This window comes from Rattus rattus, chromosome 18, assembly GCF_011064425.1.
Source record: "Rattus rattus isolate New Zealand chromosome 18, Rrattus_CSIRO_v1, whole genome shotgun sequence".
Classification (NCBI taxonomy): domain Eukaryota; kingdom Metazoa; phylum Chordata; class Mammalia; order Rodentia; family Muridae; genus Rattus; species Rattus rattus.
Window position 1 is genome coordinate 1,314,150 of NC_046171.1, and position 17,497 is coordinate 1,331,646.

At 51.8% G+C, this 17,497-nt stretch overlaps 1 protein-coding gene across 8 annotated transcripts; it reads right to left on the reverse strand.

The window, feature by feature from the left end:
* Positions 1 to 1,037: 1,037 nt before the first annotated feature.
* On the reverse strand, positions 1,038 to 16,079 carry Aire (autoimmune regulator). Of its 8 annotated transcripts, none has more exons than XM_032888765.1 (14): positions 15,893 to 16,079; positions 15,426 to 15,600; positions 15,036 to 15,191; positions 14,576 to 14,650; positions 14,007 to 14,120; positions 12,369 to 12,505; positions 12,096 to 12,176; positions 10,199 to 10,314; positions 9,055 to 9,154; positions 7,797 to 7,973; positions 6,058 to 6,179; positions 5,857 to 5,962; positions 2,990 to 3,058; positions 1,038 to 1,307 (listed from the first exon to the last, which is right to left on the reverse strand). In XM_032888765.1, exons 1-14 carry the CDS (start codon positions 16,025 to 16,027, stop codon positions 1,227 to 1,229), a joined length of 1,644 nt encoding a protein of 547 aa, XP_032744656.1. In that variant the 5' UTR covers positions 16,028 to 16,079; the 3' UTR covers positions 1,038 to 1,226. The 8 variants fall into 8 exon arrangements, with proteins under 8 accessions (XP_032744656.1, XP_032744658.1, XP_032744659.1 ...); XM_032888767.1 differs by having other exon boundaries at positions 1,227 to 1,307; positions 10,199 to 10,311; positions 15,893 to 16,027; XM_032888768.1 differs by having other exon boundaries at positions 1,227 to 1,307; positions 10,199 to 10,311; positions 12,357 to 12,505; positions 15,893 to 16,027.
* Positions 16,080 to 17,497: the final 1,418 nt, after the last annotated feature.

Here is a 17,497-nt window from a genome sequence, read left to right on the forward strand (position 1 = left end):
AATGGTGTGGACAAGGGTCAGAGGCCAGCTCCCCTAGGGTCTGCCTCTGTGCTCACCCACAGCCTTCAGGAATGCTGACCCCCAATACACCACGGTGCCCAGGGCTAGGCGTCTTGATCCAGCTCTCAGGACTCACACAGGGCAGACACTCGTGCATCTTAGTTAAGGGCCTGATGAGGAACAGGTAACATCTGACGTCTGGGACCTTTCAATCTGCCTCAGGGTGTGCATGGCACATGGCAGGCTTCCGGGCTTCTCAGGGAACCCATCTTTCTGAAAGCAACCATAGCCCCAGACCTCACCATGCCCAAGTGTCTATATTTCACCTCTGCACATGGCTCCCTGTCTTCTCCAGGGTCCCCAGTCATGGCCCGGCACACCCTTGGCCCCCTTTGTTCCCTGCAGTTTCTGGCTTCACAGTCGTTAGGTCATCTAAGGTCATAGCAGGTTCTGTGCCTCCGATGAGGATACCCCTCTGGAGCCTGCCTGCCAAAATGCTCTGAAAAAGATGTGTAATCGGGATTGGAATTTAAAAATAATAATAATAATAATGAGGGCTGGAGAGATGGCTCAGCGGTTAAGAGCACCCGACTGCTCTTCCGGAGGTCATGAGTTCAATTCCCAGCAACCACATGGTGGCTCACAACCATCTGTAAAGAGATCCGATGCCCTCTTAAATCTTTAAAAAAAAAAAAAAATGAGTAAATGAAGGGACACTTGGGGGGGGGGCGAGGTCTCAAGGATGCTAGACTTGTAGCATAGAAGGACAGGAAATTCCAAGTGTCCAGGACCTGGGGTGGGACTGAATGATGGGGGAGGAGCTTGCCCAGGGAGACTGATGCAGGGATAGAAATGGTCAGAAGCCACACAGGGCCTTAGGGGCCACGGCGAGGCCCCAGGTTTTGCTACAAGGGCACAGGATGCTGTTCACTCAATGTGTCTCCCAAAATAGCGATCTCCTTCCACTGTGGCCTAGTTATAAGCACCAGGAGTATAGGTACCCCCCAAAACAAACATCCACCATGGAGCACCTCAAAGCACACAGAAGTGACTTTAATTTCAAGACACAGAGTGGCCTTGCGTCTCCACAAAGACCAGGGCCGTCTGCCAGCTGAGTCCTGCAGCTCCTGGTCCTAACTAGCCTAGTCCTCTCAGAACGGAGGGGCTGCAGGTGGAAGGCGTCATCCGATGGGGTGGGGTGGGGGCCGGTGCTATGCTGCCTGGAGTCAAGAAGAAAAGGGTGGTGTCTCGGCCAGCGGGCGTGACATGCTCTGGATGGCCCACTGCAGGATGCCGTCAAAGGAGTGCTGGGAGAGAGTGACACAGAAGGTTAGAGCCGTTGGACCTCCTCGGAGCTGTCCTGACATGAAGGTGTCACCCAACCTGGCCCTCTAGTTCAAGGTGGAGGATTGAGAGCTGAGGCCTGCAGGACATGCCAGTGAAGGGAGGACTCTTTATCCAGTACTACTCTAGAGCAGCCTGTCAGCCCTGGGCCTGGCGTCTTCTTCTTCTTGATGGCTTTCTTTGCTAGATCCTTCTCTCTGCTCAGGATCAGACCTGCCAGCAGGACTGGGAAGTCATGAAGGCAGTCCGCAGTTTTCCAATGCCCATCCTTGCTAGATCACCTCTCTCTCTCTCTCTCTCTCTCTCTCTCTCTCTCTCTCTCTCTCTCTCGTGTTTCTGCAGATTTGCCTGTGCATGGCCCACTTCCAGGGCAGGCCCCTGTCCCACAGCTAGTTGAGTCTCCCAAAGTGTCAACAGATAATGACAAGGGCATGTAGGCTCCCTGGGGAAAGGGAATGAGGAGTTTGTGTCCTTACAACAGACAAGGCCCTATTTCAGGTTCTAGAAGAAATTTATTCTAACACACACACACACACACACACACACACACACACACACACACACACAGTAGCTGTTTTCAGACACACCAGAAGAGGGCATCAGATCCCATTACAGATGGTTGTGAGCCACCATGTGGTTGCTGTGAATTGAACTCAGGACCTCTGGAGGAGCGGTCAGTCTGTTTTCCTATTACATTTAAGTGTGTATGGGCTGGAGAGATGGCTCAGCGGTTAAGAGCACCCAACTACTCTTCCAGAGGTCCTGAGTTCAATTCCCAGCAACCACATGGGGGCTCACGACCATCTGTAAAGAGATCCGATGCCCTCTTCTGGTGTATCTGAAGACAGCTACAGTGTACTTATATATAATAAATGAATAAATCTTTAAAAAAAGAAGTGTGTATGTACATGTATATCTGTCTATGTGTTTGCCTGTGTGTGTGTATTTGTGTGTGTGCCTATGCGCATATGTGTGTGTATGTTTCTATCTGTGTGTGTATGTATGTGTGTGTGTGTATGTATGTGCCTCTGTGTGTGTGTGTGTGTGTGTGTGTGTGTGTGTGTGTGTGTGTGTGTGTGTGTGTACAGGCACCTCAGATCGCCTGGAGTGAAATTCAAAACAGTTAAAAGCCACCTGGCATGGCTGCTGGGAACCAAACTAGGGTCCTCTGTGAGAGCAATACTCTTGTATTTCTCTAGCCCCTCAGGTTTTTGAGATAGGGTTTTATAATGTAGTCCAGATCAGTATCCACCTCACAATCCTCCTACATCTGCCTCCCAAGTGCTGGGAATCAAAGACCTGGCCCACACACTTGGCCCTACTTGTCCATCTTTCAGAAACCTGAATTGAGAGGGGTAAGAGGTCCCTCAAAGACCCGACCAGCTCTCCCAGAAAAGTCAAGGGCTTAACACCCCACCACCACACACCCTCCACCCCGGCTCTGAGTCCCTGAGGACAGTGGGGCTCCCAGATGTGAGGCTCCTGGTGGGAGAAGGCAACAGGTAGGAGGAGGCCAGCACCCTACATAGAAATAGTGATGTATACTCACTGTTCTGGGAGGAGCAGCTATAGGGGCAGGGTAACACTGGCCAGCTGGGGGCAGCAAAGACTCTGGGAGCATGGCCCAGACTAGGTGACATATTACCTCATTCAGGAGGGACTCCAGGTCATCCCTATGCAGAACAGGGTCATGACTAGCAGAGTCGTCCCCTACCTGGAACCAAAGCAGAGAGTCAAACCCAACCCAGCAGCAGGCAGGGGTTGGGGGTGGGGTACCGGAAACAGGATTCCAGGTTGTGGGGGGGGGCAGCCTGTACTCCACAACAGAGCAGACTCACACCTAGGCTGGGGACACAGGCAGAGTGGGAACAACCCACTTGTCCTATATACTGCCTGGGGCCCCCAAAGAGACTCGAAGGCCAGGACCTAGACCGTGTCTCTCTCTGCTTTCACTGGTCACGTGAGCTGTACTTTGTTGGACCTGCCCTGGCCATAGTGACAGAGCTCCAGTCAGGGAGTGGCAGGCTCCAGGCAAGAGTTCACAGTGAAGCCAGTGTAGGCTCTACCACTCGATCCTCTAGAAGGATTGCACATATCCTTCTAGAAGTGACTTTCATTTGCCCATCTTCCCTTTGTGTCTAGGCTCCAGGACAGTGGTTCTCAGCCTTCTTAGTGCTCCCACCCTTTAATACAGGTCCTCATGACGTGATGAACCCCCTCCCCCCATAAAATACCTTTTGTTGCTACTCTGTAACAACTTTGTAACTGTAATTTTGTAACTGTACTCCGGTAACTGTAATTTTGCTACTGTTACAAATCACAAATATCAGATATTTCCGAAGGTCTTGGGCAATCCTGTAAAAAGATCATTTGACACCAGAGGTTGAGGACCACTGCTCTAAGGACTCAGCAAAGGTGGCCCCATGCTCTCCTGGGTCCTCCAGCAGAATCCTAGGATGGATAGGTTCTGACGCAGCCTCCCAGATTTCTCAATCATGTAAGGTCAACGTGCAACTAGGGGTCCAGATTGATCAGGGAGAGCTGGAGTCTAGCACTGAGCTGTGAATACCCTCTGCCACCCTTGTATAACACATCTACATGAAATCTCTTCCTTCTACCCCTGAACCAGGGGACTGCTAGGAGCCCAAGCCTGGGGCCCAGGTCTGTCTCAGCAGTACTGTGGGGTGGTAAATGACTGGAGGTGGGTACCACCCTTTCCGCTTTGGGCCTCAGATCTCCAGACGAAGCTCAGTCCCTGCCCAGTTAGTAAAAGTGGAGGTGACATAGAGATCCACTTGGGTAGAGCACTTGGGTAGGTGGCTCTTGGGGACATCAAAAACTAGCAGCATTGTTTGACTCTCCTACCTAACTCTGGAGTCCTCCCTCCCTCTCTCTCTCTCTTTCTCTCTCTCTCTCTCTCTCTCTCTCTCTGTCTCTCTCTCTCTCTTTCTCTCTGTCTCCCCTCCTCCCTTCTCTTTCTCTCTACCCAGACCAGTAGTTGGCTGGCTTGGAGCTCCCTGTCATTCAGATAGCTATTCTCCAATTCCAATAGAGGAGCTGGCCTCTACATGTCTCCCAGTGGTCTTGTTTTGAATTAAGCCAACTGGCCTTAGGTCCAGAGCACCCTGAACAGAGCTCCGAGGCCCACAGACTCCTGGGAAGCCAGTACCAAGAGTGAGTGAGTTTATAGCTATTTGGAAGGTTTCCCTTTAAAATAGATTGGTTTTGTTTAGAAAGGGTTTCACTATGTAGCCCCAACTGACCTGGAAGTCACTATATAGACCGGACTGGACTCTAACTTACAGAGACCAACCTACCCTTATTGCTAGGTGCTGGGGTTAAAGTCCTGACCTATCACAGCGAGGCTTTCCCTTTTAAATAGATTCAACTTATCAAAATACATTGTCTATTTATTGAAAAACACTTTATAAAAGTAACCGGGGAGCTGGAATTGGTGACACATACCTTTGATCCCAGCACTAGTCTTAAAACAAACTAAAAAGGGGCTGGGGATTTAGCTCAGCGGTAGAGCGCTTACCTAGGAAGCACAAGGCCCTGGGTTCGGTCCCCAGCTCCGAAAAAAAAAACCAAAAAAAAAAAAAAAACAAACTAAAAAGAGCTGGAGAGGTGGATCAGTAGTTAAGAGCACTGACTGCTCTTCCAGAGGTCCTGAGTTCAATTCCCAGCAACCACACGGTGGCTCACAACCAGCTGTAGTGGGATCCGATGCCCTCTTCTGGTGTGTCTGAAGACAGCGACAGTGTACTCATATAAATAAGAAAATAAATCTTAAAAGATTTTTAAAGGGCTCCAACCTCATAGATAGCAATGAATAGCCTAGTAAGAGCACCAGTGGAAGGGGAAGCCCTTGGTCCTGCTAAGACTGAACCCCCAGTGAACGTGATTGTTGGGGGGAGGGCGGTAATTGGGGGGAGGATGGGGAGGGGAACACCCATATAGAAGGGGAGGGGGAGGGGTTAGGGGGATGTTGGCCCGGAAACCGGGAAAGGGAGTAACAACCGAAATGTAAATAAGAAATACTCAAGTTGGGGTTGGGGATTTAGCTCAGTGGTAGAGCCCTTGCCTAGGAAGCGCAAGGCCCTGGGTTCGGTCCCCAGCTCCGAAAAAAAGAAAAAAGAAAAAAAAATACTCAAGTTAATAAAGAAAAAAATACAAAAAAAAAAGATTTTTAAAAAGGATTAATTTTTAAAAAAACAAACAAAAAAGTTAGTCCAGGAATAGAGTCACAGGCCTTTAATCCCAGCACTTAGGCAGGTGGATCTCTGAGTTTGAGGTCAGCCTGGTCTACAGAGTGAGTTCCAGACACCAGAGATCTGTAATGAGACCACGCCTCAAACAAAACAAAATAAAACAAGAAACAACAAACAACCGCCCTGCCTCAAAACCCCCCAAACCCAACCAAACAAAAAGTAATGGGGCACACGGTTATTGGTTGGGCTTAAATTCTCTTCCACTCGCACAGGCTCCCACCTGGACTGACCATACACTGACCTTGGCAAGCCCGGGTGCAGGACGCACAGAGGTGGGCACAGCCTCGCCTGGCACGCCTGGCGTGGGGGTCGGTTCTGCCGAGCAGGACTTGCAGCGGAGATTGGTCCTGTCGGAGTGGAATGAGGAAAGCTTGCTGACTCGGAGAACCTTTGGGGTGTGTGGGGTCGCCGGCTACTCTCCCACCCGTGCCCTCTCACTCACCCTGGCCGGACAGCAGCCGATGGGAAGTGGCAGCGCCAGTGGAAGGCAGCGGCACAGTGTGCGCACCGCAGCACGTCGGTGGAGTCGCCGCACACACCGCATCGCGCGCTCAGTGTCGGGCCCTGAAGGAGCAACATGGGCGGCAACCCAGCCTGAGTCCTGCTCGCCCTAGATGCTACCAACTCGGGGTAACTGGGAAACTTTATGGTTTCAAGTCGCCTGAATGGGACTGTAAATTCTGAGGCCTTGATGTCCCAAGGCGGGAGGGGTGACCTTAAGAAATGTCAGAAACCAGTCTTCCATGCTGCCTTTCATGGGCCAGTCCATCCAGTTCTGATCCCACCAACTGTAGGACTCCAGAAGAGCTTTAGAGGAAGGAGTGGGGAAGGGTTGGGGGAGGGGGTGGCCGGGAGGGGGCAGTGAGGAGGATGTAAATGAATAAGTAAAAAAAGAAAATTAAGGGCTGGAGAGATGGCTCAGCTGTTAAGAGCACCGACTGCTCTCCTAGAGGTCCTGAGTTCAATTCCCAGCAACCACATGGTGGCTCACAACCATCTGTAATGAAATCTGATGCCCTTTTCTGGTGTGTCTGAAGACAGCGACAGTGTACTTAATAAATAAATAAATCTAAAAAAAAAATTAAATTTAAGGGGTTGAGGATTTAGCTCAGTGGTAGAGTGCTTGCCTAGCAAACGCAAGGCCCTGGGTTCGGTCCCCAGCTCCAAGAAAAAGGAAAAAAAAAATTAAATTTAAGGGAGGAGGAACTGGAGAGATAGCTCAGTGGTTAAGGGCACTGACTGCCCTTCCAGAGGTCCTGAGTTCAATTCCCAGCAACCACATGGTGGCTCACAGCCATCTGTAATGGGATCCGATGCCCTCATCTGGTGTGTCTGAAGACAGCAACACTGTACTTACATACATAAAATCAATCTTTTTTTTTAGAAAAAATAAAAAAGGTGGGGGTATCCAAAAAAGAAAAAAGAGAGGTAACCAAGGGAAGTGGGCAGGGCCTGAGGGATTCCGAGTTTATCGTCCTGCCTCATGGTGGGGAGGGATATACTGCCAAGATAACCAAGCTAAGCCTGTCTATCTATCTGTCTGTCTATCTGTCTTCCTGTCTTCCCTCCTTTTTTTTTTTTAAAGATTTATTTATTTATTTATTTATTATATATAAGTGCACTGTCGCTGTCTTCAGACTCACCAGAAGAGGGCATCAGATCCCATTACAGATGGTTGTGAGCCACCATGTGGTTGCTGGGAATTGAACTCAGGACCTCTGGAAGAGCAGTCAGTGCTCTAACCACTGAGCCATCTCTCCAGCCCCCCTTCCCTTCTTCCTATCTAATTTATTACTTGTGGTTGTGCACGTGGAGATCGGAGGCCATCTTGCAGACTGAGTCTCCCTCTGTACCACATGAGTCTTGGGGATCCAACTCAGGCCTTCCATCTTGGCAGGAAGCCCTTTTCACCCGGTGAGCCCGCTCCGAGGCCCAGCTGGATTTTGGGACCGTCAGAATTGTGTGGCAGGGCTGAGATCTATGCAGCCCCCCACCCCCGTGCTCTCCCCACAACCCCTGTGCCTACTGTTACTGGAAGTTGGCAGAGCCCTCCCCTGACCCCAGGAATGCCCGTCTAATTCTTAGCCCCTGCGAGTCCACCAGAGGTCCTGATTTGGGCTTACAACTGTCCTGTAGGTCCAGAGCTCCCAGAAGACAGCACCCAGGCTCTCCCTGACTCACCGGCTGCCCTTCAGCCCCAGCACTCGGTAGAGGGCAGAGTGCTGAAGGCTCCAGAACAGGGGCTGTGGAAGGTGGGGCCAGCAGGTTCGCATATGTGACTGCAGCATCTGAGCTGGCTGGCAGCTCCCTGGACAGGACCCTGGTTTTCTCGGAAGCTGACCTCAGTCCCAGGAGAATCTGGAATTCAAGGGTCAGCACTCAGGGGCCACAGGGCACTGCTCTGCACCACATAGGAGTCAGGACTGGGCTGCTGTTTGTGGGTCTGAGGTTGGAAAGGCTTGGTACAACCTTAAGAGCTGGCTCAGTGGCTAAGAGAACTGGCTATTCTTCCAAAGGACCTGGGTTCAAGTCCTAGCAACCACATGATAGCTCACCACTGTCTGTAACTCCAGTTCTAGGGGGTCTGACACCTTCAGACAGACAGACACACAGGCATAATATCAATACATGTAAAATAAAAATAAGTTTTAAGGGGTTGGGGATTTAGCTCAGTGGTAGAGCACTTGCCTAGGAAGTGCAAGGCCCTGGGTTCGGTCCCCAGCTCCGAAAAAAAAGAACCAAAAAAAAAAAAAAAAGTTTTAAAAAAAGAAGCAGAAGAAAAGGCTGGATGTGGCTGGCTCAAGGGTTCGTCTTAGACCTGGTGACAATGGCCTCAGGGCCAGCAGTACTGGGTTTCTGGTTTTCTTTTTAAATATCTCCTTTTTTGTTTGTTTGTTTGTTTTTGTTTTTGTTTTTTAAATAAGGATAACATTTAATTGGGGCTGGCTTACAAGTTCAGAGGTTCAGTCCATTATCAAGGTGGGAACATGGCAGCATCCAGGCAGGCATGGTGCAGGAGGAGCTGAGATTTCTACATCTTCATCTGAAGGCTGCTAGCAGAATACTGCTCTTTTTTTTTTTTTTAAAGATTTATTTATTTTATGTATATGCATACACTATAGTTGTCTTCAGCCACATCAGAAGAGGGCCTTGGATCCCATGACAGATGGCTGTGAGCCACCATGTGGTTGCTGGGAATTGCACTCAGGACCTCTGGAAGAGCAGTCAGTGCTCTAACCACTGAGCCATCTCTCCAGCCCTGAAAGCTGTCCTTAATCCCTTGGCCCCTCAATCCCACAGGGAATTCACCAGAAAGGCTACTCAGACCTGACCAGAGCATGGTGCTAAACCCGGGGCATGCAGGACTCACAGAAAAATCCAGGAGATGGGACTGTAGACAGACAGAGAGAAGGAAAGGGGTGACCCAATATGGGCGTACCGGAGTCTCTGCAGATGGCTCCAGGGGCCTGGACTCCTCAGGCTGGGACAGGTTCTGCTGGATTCTGCCCTGGAGGCAGCACGAACATCTCCAAAGGCCACTATGTAGAAGACCACTAGTCACAGGCGTGTGGGACAAAGCAGAGACCATAGGCCACCCATCCCCCCAAGAACTGCAAAGCAGGGATGACTTGAGGACTCTCTGTGTCCCCGTGCTCATTCACAGATGGGGAAGCCAAACCCAGGAATAAAAGAGTCGGGAAGTTCAGTAGGATGTAAGCTATTTACCCCTGGAGAGTGGCTCTGGACCGAGAGCCAGGGTCCCTAGAGTGCTTCTCTGCTTTTTTTTTTTTTTTTAAAGATTTATAATACATTGTAACTATCTTCAGTCACACCAGAAGAGGGCATCAGATCCCATGACAGATGGTTGTGAGCCACCATGTGGTTGCTGGGATTTGAACTCAGGACCTCTGGAAGAGCAGTCCGTGCTCTAACCACTGAGCCATCTCTCCAGCCCCTCTCTGTTAACTCTTAAGAATATCCTGTGCCCAGTATCCCTCAGCACCTATGACTGCTTGTCAGAGGCCCCGCCTAACTGTGGGCCCTCTCTCAGCTACATTGTTTCCATCCTCAATACGCCTGCCATCCCCTAGGGATGGGCCAGTGGGGGAGGGGAGATAAGGGCAGGAGAGGAAGGACTCTGTTGGAAGAGGATCAGAGAGACCTGGGTCAGAGCCCAGGCTAGCCCCCACAGACTGCTGCTCCCTCAGAACAGAGGGTCGTGCAGTCAGCGATGGGGGTAACAGTACATCTTTGTGGGAATGAAATTTGGGGGGGCTGGGGGTGCCTTGGAAAAAGACTTGTGCCCAAATATGGCCACCTCTGCCTTGGGACATCATGTTATGGCTCCTTTTGGCCTGCTGACCCTGAGTGGGCCATGAGGCTGGGAACGGAGATAGATTACAGTATGGCCAGAGCACCCTACCACGTCCATAGATAGCGCCCTGTTGCCCAGCTCTTCCTGAAGGGCCATTACTGTCGTCTGTGGAGGCTGCTAGGCTTCCTCAAGGTCAGCAGATAAGGACGGTGGTGGGTCAGGGTGGCCAGGACATAAGTAGCAAGCAGGGATGGAGAGGTCTGCTCACCTGGGGATCTCCTGCAGAGGTGGGGACAGGCAAGCCAGGTGGAAGGCTCGGGGACAGCCGTCACAGCAGATGAGCTCGCCTCCGTCATGGCACACAGCGCATTCATCCTCGTTCTTCTGATCAGAAAGGAACACAGTGCTTGCCTGGGACTTGACCTGCTTGGGACAATGCTCACCACTGGGGGCTGACTCCCAGGTTCCCTCTGGGCCCTTTTAGCCTCTGCCTGACCTCTGCAATGTCTCTGTAGTACTAGCCTCTCACACAGACCTAGGGTGCGTCCCTCTCAGGAAGAAGTGCTGGGTTTCAGACACTGCTAATTAAGGTCGAAGTCCGGACATGACCCGATAGCCTCTGGGCTCCCTTCATTAACAGGATTCTTCCTTCTTTGACCTTATCTGGGGAATTCTAAGCCCCCTACATAGGCCTCTACCTGAGGAATGTCACGTAGCCTCAAGATTACAGGGCCAGCTTCCTTTCTCCTGATAAAATTCCTGTTTATCCTGCACCTGAGACTCCCAAAATGCTTCCCCTTGCTAATGAGACATTTCAGGCACCCTCAGCCCCCAGCTGATGACCTTTGTCCATCCTGGATATTCCTACCCTCAGCCCCCCACCCAAAACGTCATAAGCCTAATCGCCCTAAGTAAAGTTGTTCTGCCTCCTGATATAGCTGGTCTCCATGCAGTCATTCACAGGACTTCCAAACCCCACTCCCACTCGACCTCTCTGCTCCCGTTACCCTCGTGGACCATCCAGCCAACAATCCACGAGTAGGGAGACCCACAGTTCCCTAGGTTGACCACCACCCACCTGATAGGACAGTAAGTAAATGGGCCTGTGGGGTTTCCCGTTAGCCCTGGTTACCTCCTGTCATTCCCTCCGCCCTACCTTTTGCTTTTATTGGGATGGAAGGAATTCTGAGTCCTTCAAGAAGTTCCCAGATGCCAGACCGCGCTGGTTCACACTGTGACCACCACATGCGTGGGGACACTTCCACAGGCCCCCAATAACCAGGGCACTTTTGTGAAGCAGGGCAGAATTGGACCCTTCAACCCTTGATGTCCGGGGCCAGCAGATACCTCAGAGTACCTGGCTCTGAGGTGTTGGGATCTATCGTCAATGACTGCAGACATAACCACACCAGTGGTGCTGGGGAGGAGAGGCTAGCTTGATGCTCTCAGAGAGTCATAGCAATCAGGCTTTATCCTCCTCTCTAGCCTACTCCAGCTAAGATACTTTTTATACTCTGGATGGAATGTGTAGGATTTTTTTTTTTCTGTTTTTTGTTTGTTTCTTTGCTTCTTTTTTTTTCTTCTTTAAGATCTATTTATTTTATGTATATGAGTACACTGTAGCTGTCTTCAGACACACCAGAAGAGGGCATCAGATCCCATTACAGATGGTTGTGAGCCACCATGTGGTTGCTGGGAATTGAATTCAGGACCTCTGGAAGAGCAGTCGGCGCTCTTAACCACTGAGCCAGCTCTCCAGCCTTGTTTGTTTTCAAGACAGGATTTCTCTGTGTAGCCTTAGATGTCCTGGAACTCTGTAGACCAGGCTAGCCTCGAATTCACAGAGATCTACCTACCTCTGCCCCCCCCCCACAAAGGCTGGGATTAAAGGCCTGCACCACCCAGCTGAATGTGTGATTTTAAAAGCAGCTCACCCGCTGTGACTAATTTGAGATCTCCCAATATGCATCAAAAGGAAAACTTCCAAGAAAGAGCAGAGAGAGAGGAAGTGGAAGAAAGAGAAGGGAAGGAAGATGCCTTCCGTGGGTACCATGGTTAGTCTCAGGTCTTTGTCTTCCAGGCAGCTAAATACCCAGGACAAGGGACAGAAGGTCCTAGTCTTCCCCCTGTCCCCCAGTCCCCCCACCCCACTTCTTGGGACTTACCTGGTGAACTTGTGGCTCGTTGGGAAGAGGTGGAAGGGGAGGGACCCCACACTGCTGGCTCACTTTCTGCTCATCTCTACCCTAGGAGAGATACAGGGTCAGAATGAAGGAGCCAGGGTCAGGGAAGATCTATGTGGTCACCAGTAGTACCAAGTCCCTCTGGGAACAACTCCCAACCCACAGGAAGAACGCCTGGCTGTTGTGTCAGGGGAGGGGAGGAAGACAAGCTCCCCCAAAATGGACGTGTTGAGTAAGGCTTACAGGTATAGTGACCTGGGTTCCCTTTCCTCGGATCACTGGCTTTAGGCTGCTACCACCTCGGGTCTTGTTCTTCAAATGGCCACTGGGGTCTTCGAACTTGCTGGGTTTATAAAACTCCCCTCCAACCTGGATGCACTTCTTGGATCCTCCTGGGAGAGAGACCTCACACTGGGGGTCTGGGCTAGGTACAGTTAGGGATTCTTTGCTGGGGGACTGTCCTAAGAAAAACAGTGTCCTTCCTCACAAGCTCAGAACAGGACCTTACAGGAAACAGGGTCTTTGGACATATAGTTAGTTAAGATAATGTCATAGCTGGGAGTGGTGGCACACACATTTAATCCCAGCACTTGGGAGGCAGAGGCAGGCAGATCTCTCCAAGTTCGAAGCTAGCCTGGTCTACTACAGGGTGTTTCCGAACAGCCAAAGCTACACAGAGAAACTGTCTCAAAAACAAACAGGGCTGGAGAGATGGCTCAGTGGTGAAGAGCACTGAGTGCTCTTCCAGAGGTCCTGAGTTCAAATCCCAGCAACATGGTGGCTCACAACCATCTGTAATGGGCATCCGATGCCCTTTTCTGGTGTGTCTGAAGACAGCTACAGTGTACTCATATACATAAAATAAATAAATCTTTAACAAAACAAACAAAAAGCCAATGTTCTGACAAAGAATGGTGAAATCAGAGACTGGAGAGAGAGGCTGTTCCCAGAAATAAGCATCCCAACAAGGGCTGGAGAGATGGCTCAGTGGTTAAGAGCACTGACTGCTCTTCCAGAGGTCCTGAGTTCGAATCCCAGCAACCACATGGTGGCTCACAACCATCTGTAATGAGATCTGATGCCCTCTTCTGGTGTGTCTGAAGACAGCTACAATGTACTTATATATAATAAATAAATAAATCTTTAAAAAAAAAAAAAGCATCCCAACAGCACTTCATGCTAGAGGCAAGGGAAGCGACCCTTCGTAGCCTGCGGAGGGACGCGTCCCTGCCCACACCTTGACTTTGGAATCTGTTATTACAAGCTGGGGACTTTTTGTAATAATAAGCCGCCCAGAAGGGTCAGACAAGATTCTTGGGGCTGCTCTGACCAGGGTTCGCATCAGCTCCCCGGCCATTCTGGCTGTCCATAGCATCCAAGTCCAGTGTCCAGGACAGAGGAGATGCCATGGAGCAGATTCTATGATGAGTGTGCCTGGTCCAGCTCTGACCTGTTCAGATGATTAGGGTGGTTGAATAAGGTGACCCTGCGAGCCAACCTAGTAGGTAGGCAGTTGTGGGAGGAGCTTGGCAAAGAGTGAGGGGACTGGACAGGACATAGACGCCTGAGGCAGGGCGGTAGGATGTGGTGCGTTGTCTTGGGTAGGCAGTATGGTGAAAGAACTGGAGCACATGGTAAAACCCAGGAAGTCACCTGTAACTAGCAGCACCCACTGATGTAGAGAGGTAGAATTCCATGGTTGAATGTGAGCATGAACCACTAGCCTGACAAAAGATGCCCCCGTGTAGAGGGCCCTCAGCATCAGCACTGTGCTCCAAAGCCATCAGACCTGCATGTGGCACACTAGCTGCCTTGCCCTCGGTTGCGGCCATAGTTGCTCTAGAAATACTTCCTTCCATTTTGAAGGCCTGGGTCTCCCTAGCATGCGTTTACCTGACTCGAACACCTGCTGGATAAGGATCCCTTCCACAGCCCCTCGGGTTCCTGGGACATCCCCGGAGGACACAGTCACAGCTCTCTGGACGGAAGCTGCCATGGTCTGGATTCCTGGAGAGGGTCCGACACAAGTAGACACACATGAATGGGCACAGGTCTGTGGGGACTGCAGTGTTAGTCGCAGAGAGCCCAATGGTGGACTGACAAGATTCACATGGTGGCGTGGGACCTGTGTTGCTCTGGGGCACAGGGATCCTGGGGCACCTGAGAGGGAGGACCAGGAAGCACAGGTGGATGGTGGATGGTGGATGGGTGTGGCCAAGTTTGGGACCAGCTGAGGAGCAGGGATAGTTAGTTTCCTTGTGGCTATGTGTCTGGGCTGGCTGGAAGGTCGGGAGCATTAGAATGGGCAGAGGTCTGGGAGGAGACACCCAGGGCAGTGTGGGTGGGGTTACTGACAAGATGGCTGGGTGTAAGGAGCCCCTATGTTTCTCTGACTTTGCCACCCAGCTGAGGCCAATGGGATCAGATCCCCTCCAACCTCCACTCCTCTTGGCATTGCTCACCGTTTCCCAGTGGGAGGCGCTGTGACTCCAAGTTGCCCTCTGGCTTCTTAGGGGGTTTGGCCTTTGAGTGGGAACCTGTGAAGGGGAGGTACAGGTTGGGTTAGGGGGTGTTGACAGGTCCAGGGTGTCAAGTAAGGTTGGGGAGAAAGCACCTGGGAAGGGTCATATCAAGGATTCCCTGGATCCCTGAGGGTTCTTAAGCTGGTCTGGGCTGTGTTTCCTTCTTCAACAGAAAAGGAAATCAAAACCACCTGCCTGCCTCACCCACTGCCCTGGAACCCAGCCTTCAGGACAGTAAGACGCTGAGAGGCTGTGCCCTCTTCCTTCAATGCTCAGGTCTGCGTACTCAAAGGTGACTCCAGCTCTGGCAGGCTGGCCCTGCGGTGGTGTCAGTAAGACAGAAGCTCCTGAGAGCCGGTCGGGGAGGGCCCAGCAACCCTGGGTAGTTCGTCTTGAGTACCTGGGCTGGAGATGCTCTTTGAGGCCAGAGTTGCTGGTGGGGTGGCTCGAGGCTCTTCCAGGGCTCTTCTCTTTGTGGGGGGTCTGGGTGGCACTACTGAGGCCTTGGGACCAGCAAGGGGCTTCCTCCCTTTCCGAGGCTGGCTAAGGTCCACATCTGCAGCTCGGGGGGCAAAGACAATGGTCCTGTCTTAAAGCCTTATCTTCAGGGCGAGCTCTAGAACAGGGCACTCTCGAGGAAGAGAGAGAGCGAGCAGACCTCTGCCCTTTGCCTCTTAGGATCTGCCCGAGTTCTAGTGGCTCGCTTAAAACATGTCCGGACTTATATCCATAGTCCCAATGCTACCCATTGGCTGAGCATCAGTGCCAGCATCAATCAGTACAGGCCCACCTTTTGGAAAGCCGTCCAGGATGGTATGCAGGCGGCTGTACCGCTCCAGATTGTAGTCCTTAAAGAGAACCCTCCAGAAATCCAGGATGGCCCCACTGTCCCGAGTCAGGAGCCAGGACAGCAGGGCGTGGAAGGCCTGGGGGCAGCCTTCCTTCTCTTTCAGCCGGAGTGTCTCCTGCAGGGACAGCGTCGGGCTACCTGTGCACACCATTCCTCTAACCCCTGCTGCCTCTTTGGGAGAAGGGAGACCTGTCTATTCCTGCCATTCCCCGAGCCCTGGGGTTGTCAGGGTGTGAGGTTAAGGGACTCACCTGACCGGGAGAGGTCTCTTGAGGAGGGCTTGGGGCCACTGGTAGGGGAGGGTGTGGGTATAGTATGGGCGTTGGCAGAGGTTGGGAGGGATCACCTAGGCTGTGGGTAGAGGAGTGGGGAGACTGAGAGGCGCCGGGGACAGGGCAGGAGCCCACCTGGAACTTGTCCTCAGGGACCACGTCGTGGTCGGCCAGAGCATGCAGCAACGGAAAGGCGCTGTCTATGGCCACTGCGATCTCGGTGCGGTGCAGCCTCAGCAGGCGGCGCAGCATCCCATCCCCACCAGCCATCGTCCAGACAGGGGCTGCGCTTCGGCGCCCCCTGCTGGCCCCCCGCGCGCTTGCGTTCCCTTCTCCCTTGGGTGTCTAGGTGCTATCGGGAGAGGCAGGCACCTGTGAGCGTTTATACTTACTCCCCAGCCGCGGAAAGGCGACGTTTGCCTTGTCCAGCGACTCTGTTATACTTTCAACCAGGAAAGAGCAGAGGCTGTTACCTAGCCTGGAGCCAATCAGGGCCCAGCTTCCGAAGGCTGGAAAAGAGACTGCCCTACCTACCGCTGGGTTCAGGAGGCTCTGATACTCCGTCCCTGTGTGATCCAGAACAGCTGCCTGAGCTCAGAGTAGAGGAAGCACGGAGGTTGCCTGCAGAGGATCTGTTTATGGGTTAAAAACCAGAGCTAGCTGGGAAGATGGCTCTGTGGACAAAGTGCCTGCCAGGTCCTACCAGTGCTGGGGAGGCAGAGACAGGAGCCACTGTAGAGCACACTGACCAGGCAACTAGCTGAATGGATGTAGGCTCCAGGTTCAGGGATAGAACCTGCCTCAAAAAATGAGGTGAAAAGCTGGACTTGGGGATGCGTGCCTTTAGGGCCAGCATTAGGGAGACAGAGGCGGGGGGTGGAGGGGGATCTCTGTGAATTTGAGGCCAACTTGGTCTAGAAAGTGAGTTCCAGGACAGCCAGGGCTACACAGAGAAACAGAATAAAGTTTAAAAACGTTAGGTGAGGGGTTGGGGATTTAGCTCAGTGGTAGAGCGGTTGCCTAGGAAGCACAAGGCCCTGGGTTCAGTCCCCAGCTCCGAAAAAAAGAACCAAAAAAAAAAAAGTTAGGTGAACAGTTGGAAAAAACACCCCATGTTCACCTCTAGCTCCATACACGTGTACGTATGCAAGTGAGAGTGTACACACACACGCGCACACACACACACACACACACACACACACACACACACACACACACTGAACTTAAAAAGAGAGGGACTAGGACTAGAGAGATGGCTCAGCGGCGGTAAGAGCACTTGTTGCTCTTGCAGAAGACCCAGGATTGTTTCTCAAACACCCACGTGATGGCTCACAACCCTTTGTAAACTCCAATTCCAGAGGATCTGGCACCCTCTTCTGCTACTACTGGCACTGCGTGAACGTGGTGACCACCTACACTTGCAAGCAAGCCACTCATACACATAAAAGAACATAATAAAAGAAAACGAAATAACTGAGGGAAGAGGAAGGAGGAGTCAAAAATCGTGCTTTTGGCTACTCCCTGAATGCCCAGAGTGCTGGCACCTCTGAGTAGCCACAGTAGGAAACCTTTGCAATTGGCTGGACAGTGGACCCAGCTGGGAACGCCCATCTGTCCTGGGCTGAGGGCTGGAGGAATAGGATGGCACATGGCCTACCTCTGAGCACGCTGAACTAGGAGTGTGTCAGATAGTATATAAGAGGAAGGGGGAAGAAGGCAGAGAGCCCATAGACCAGGGCT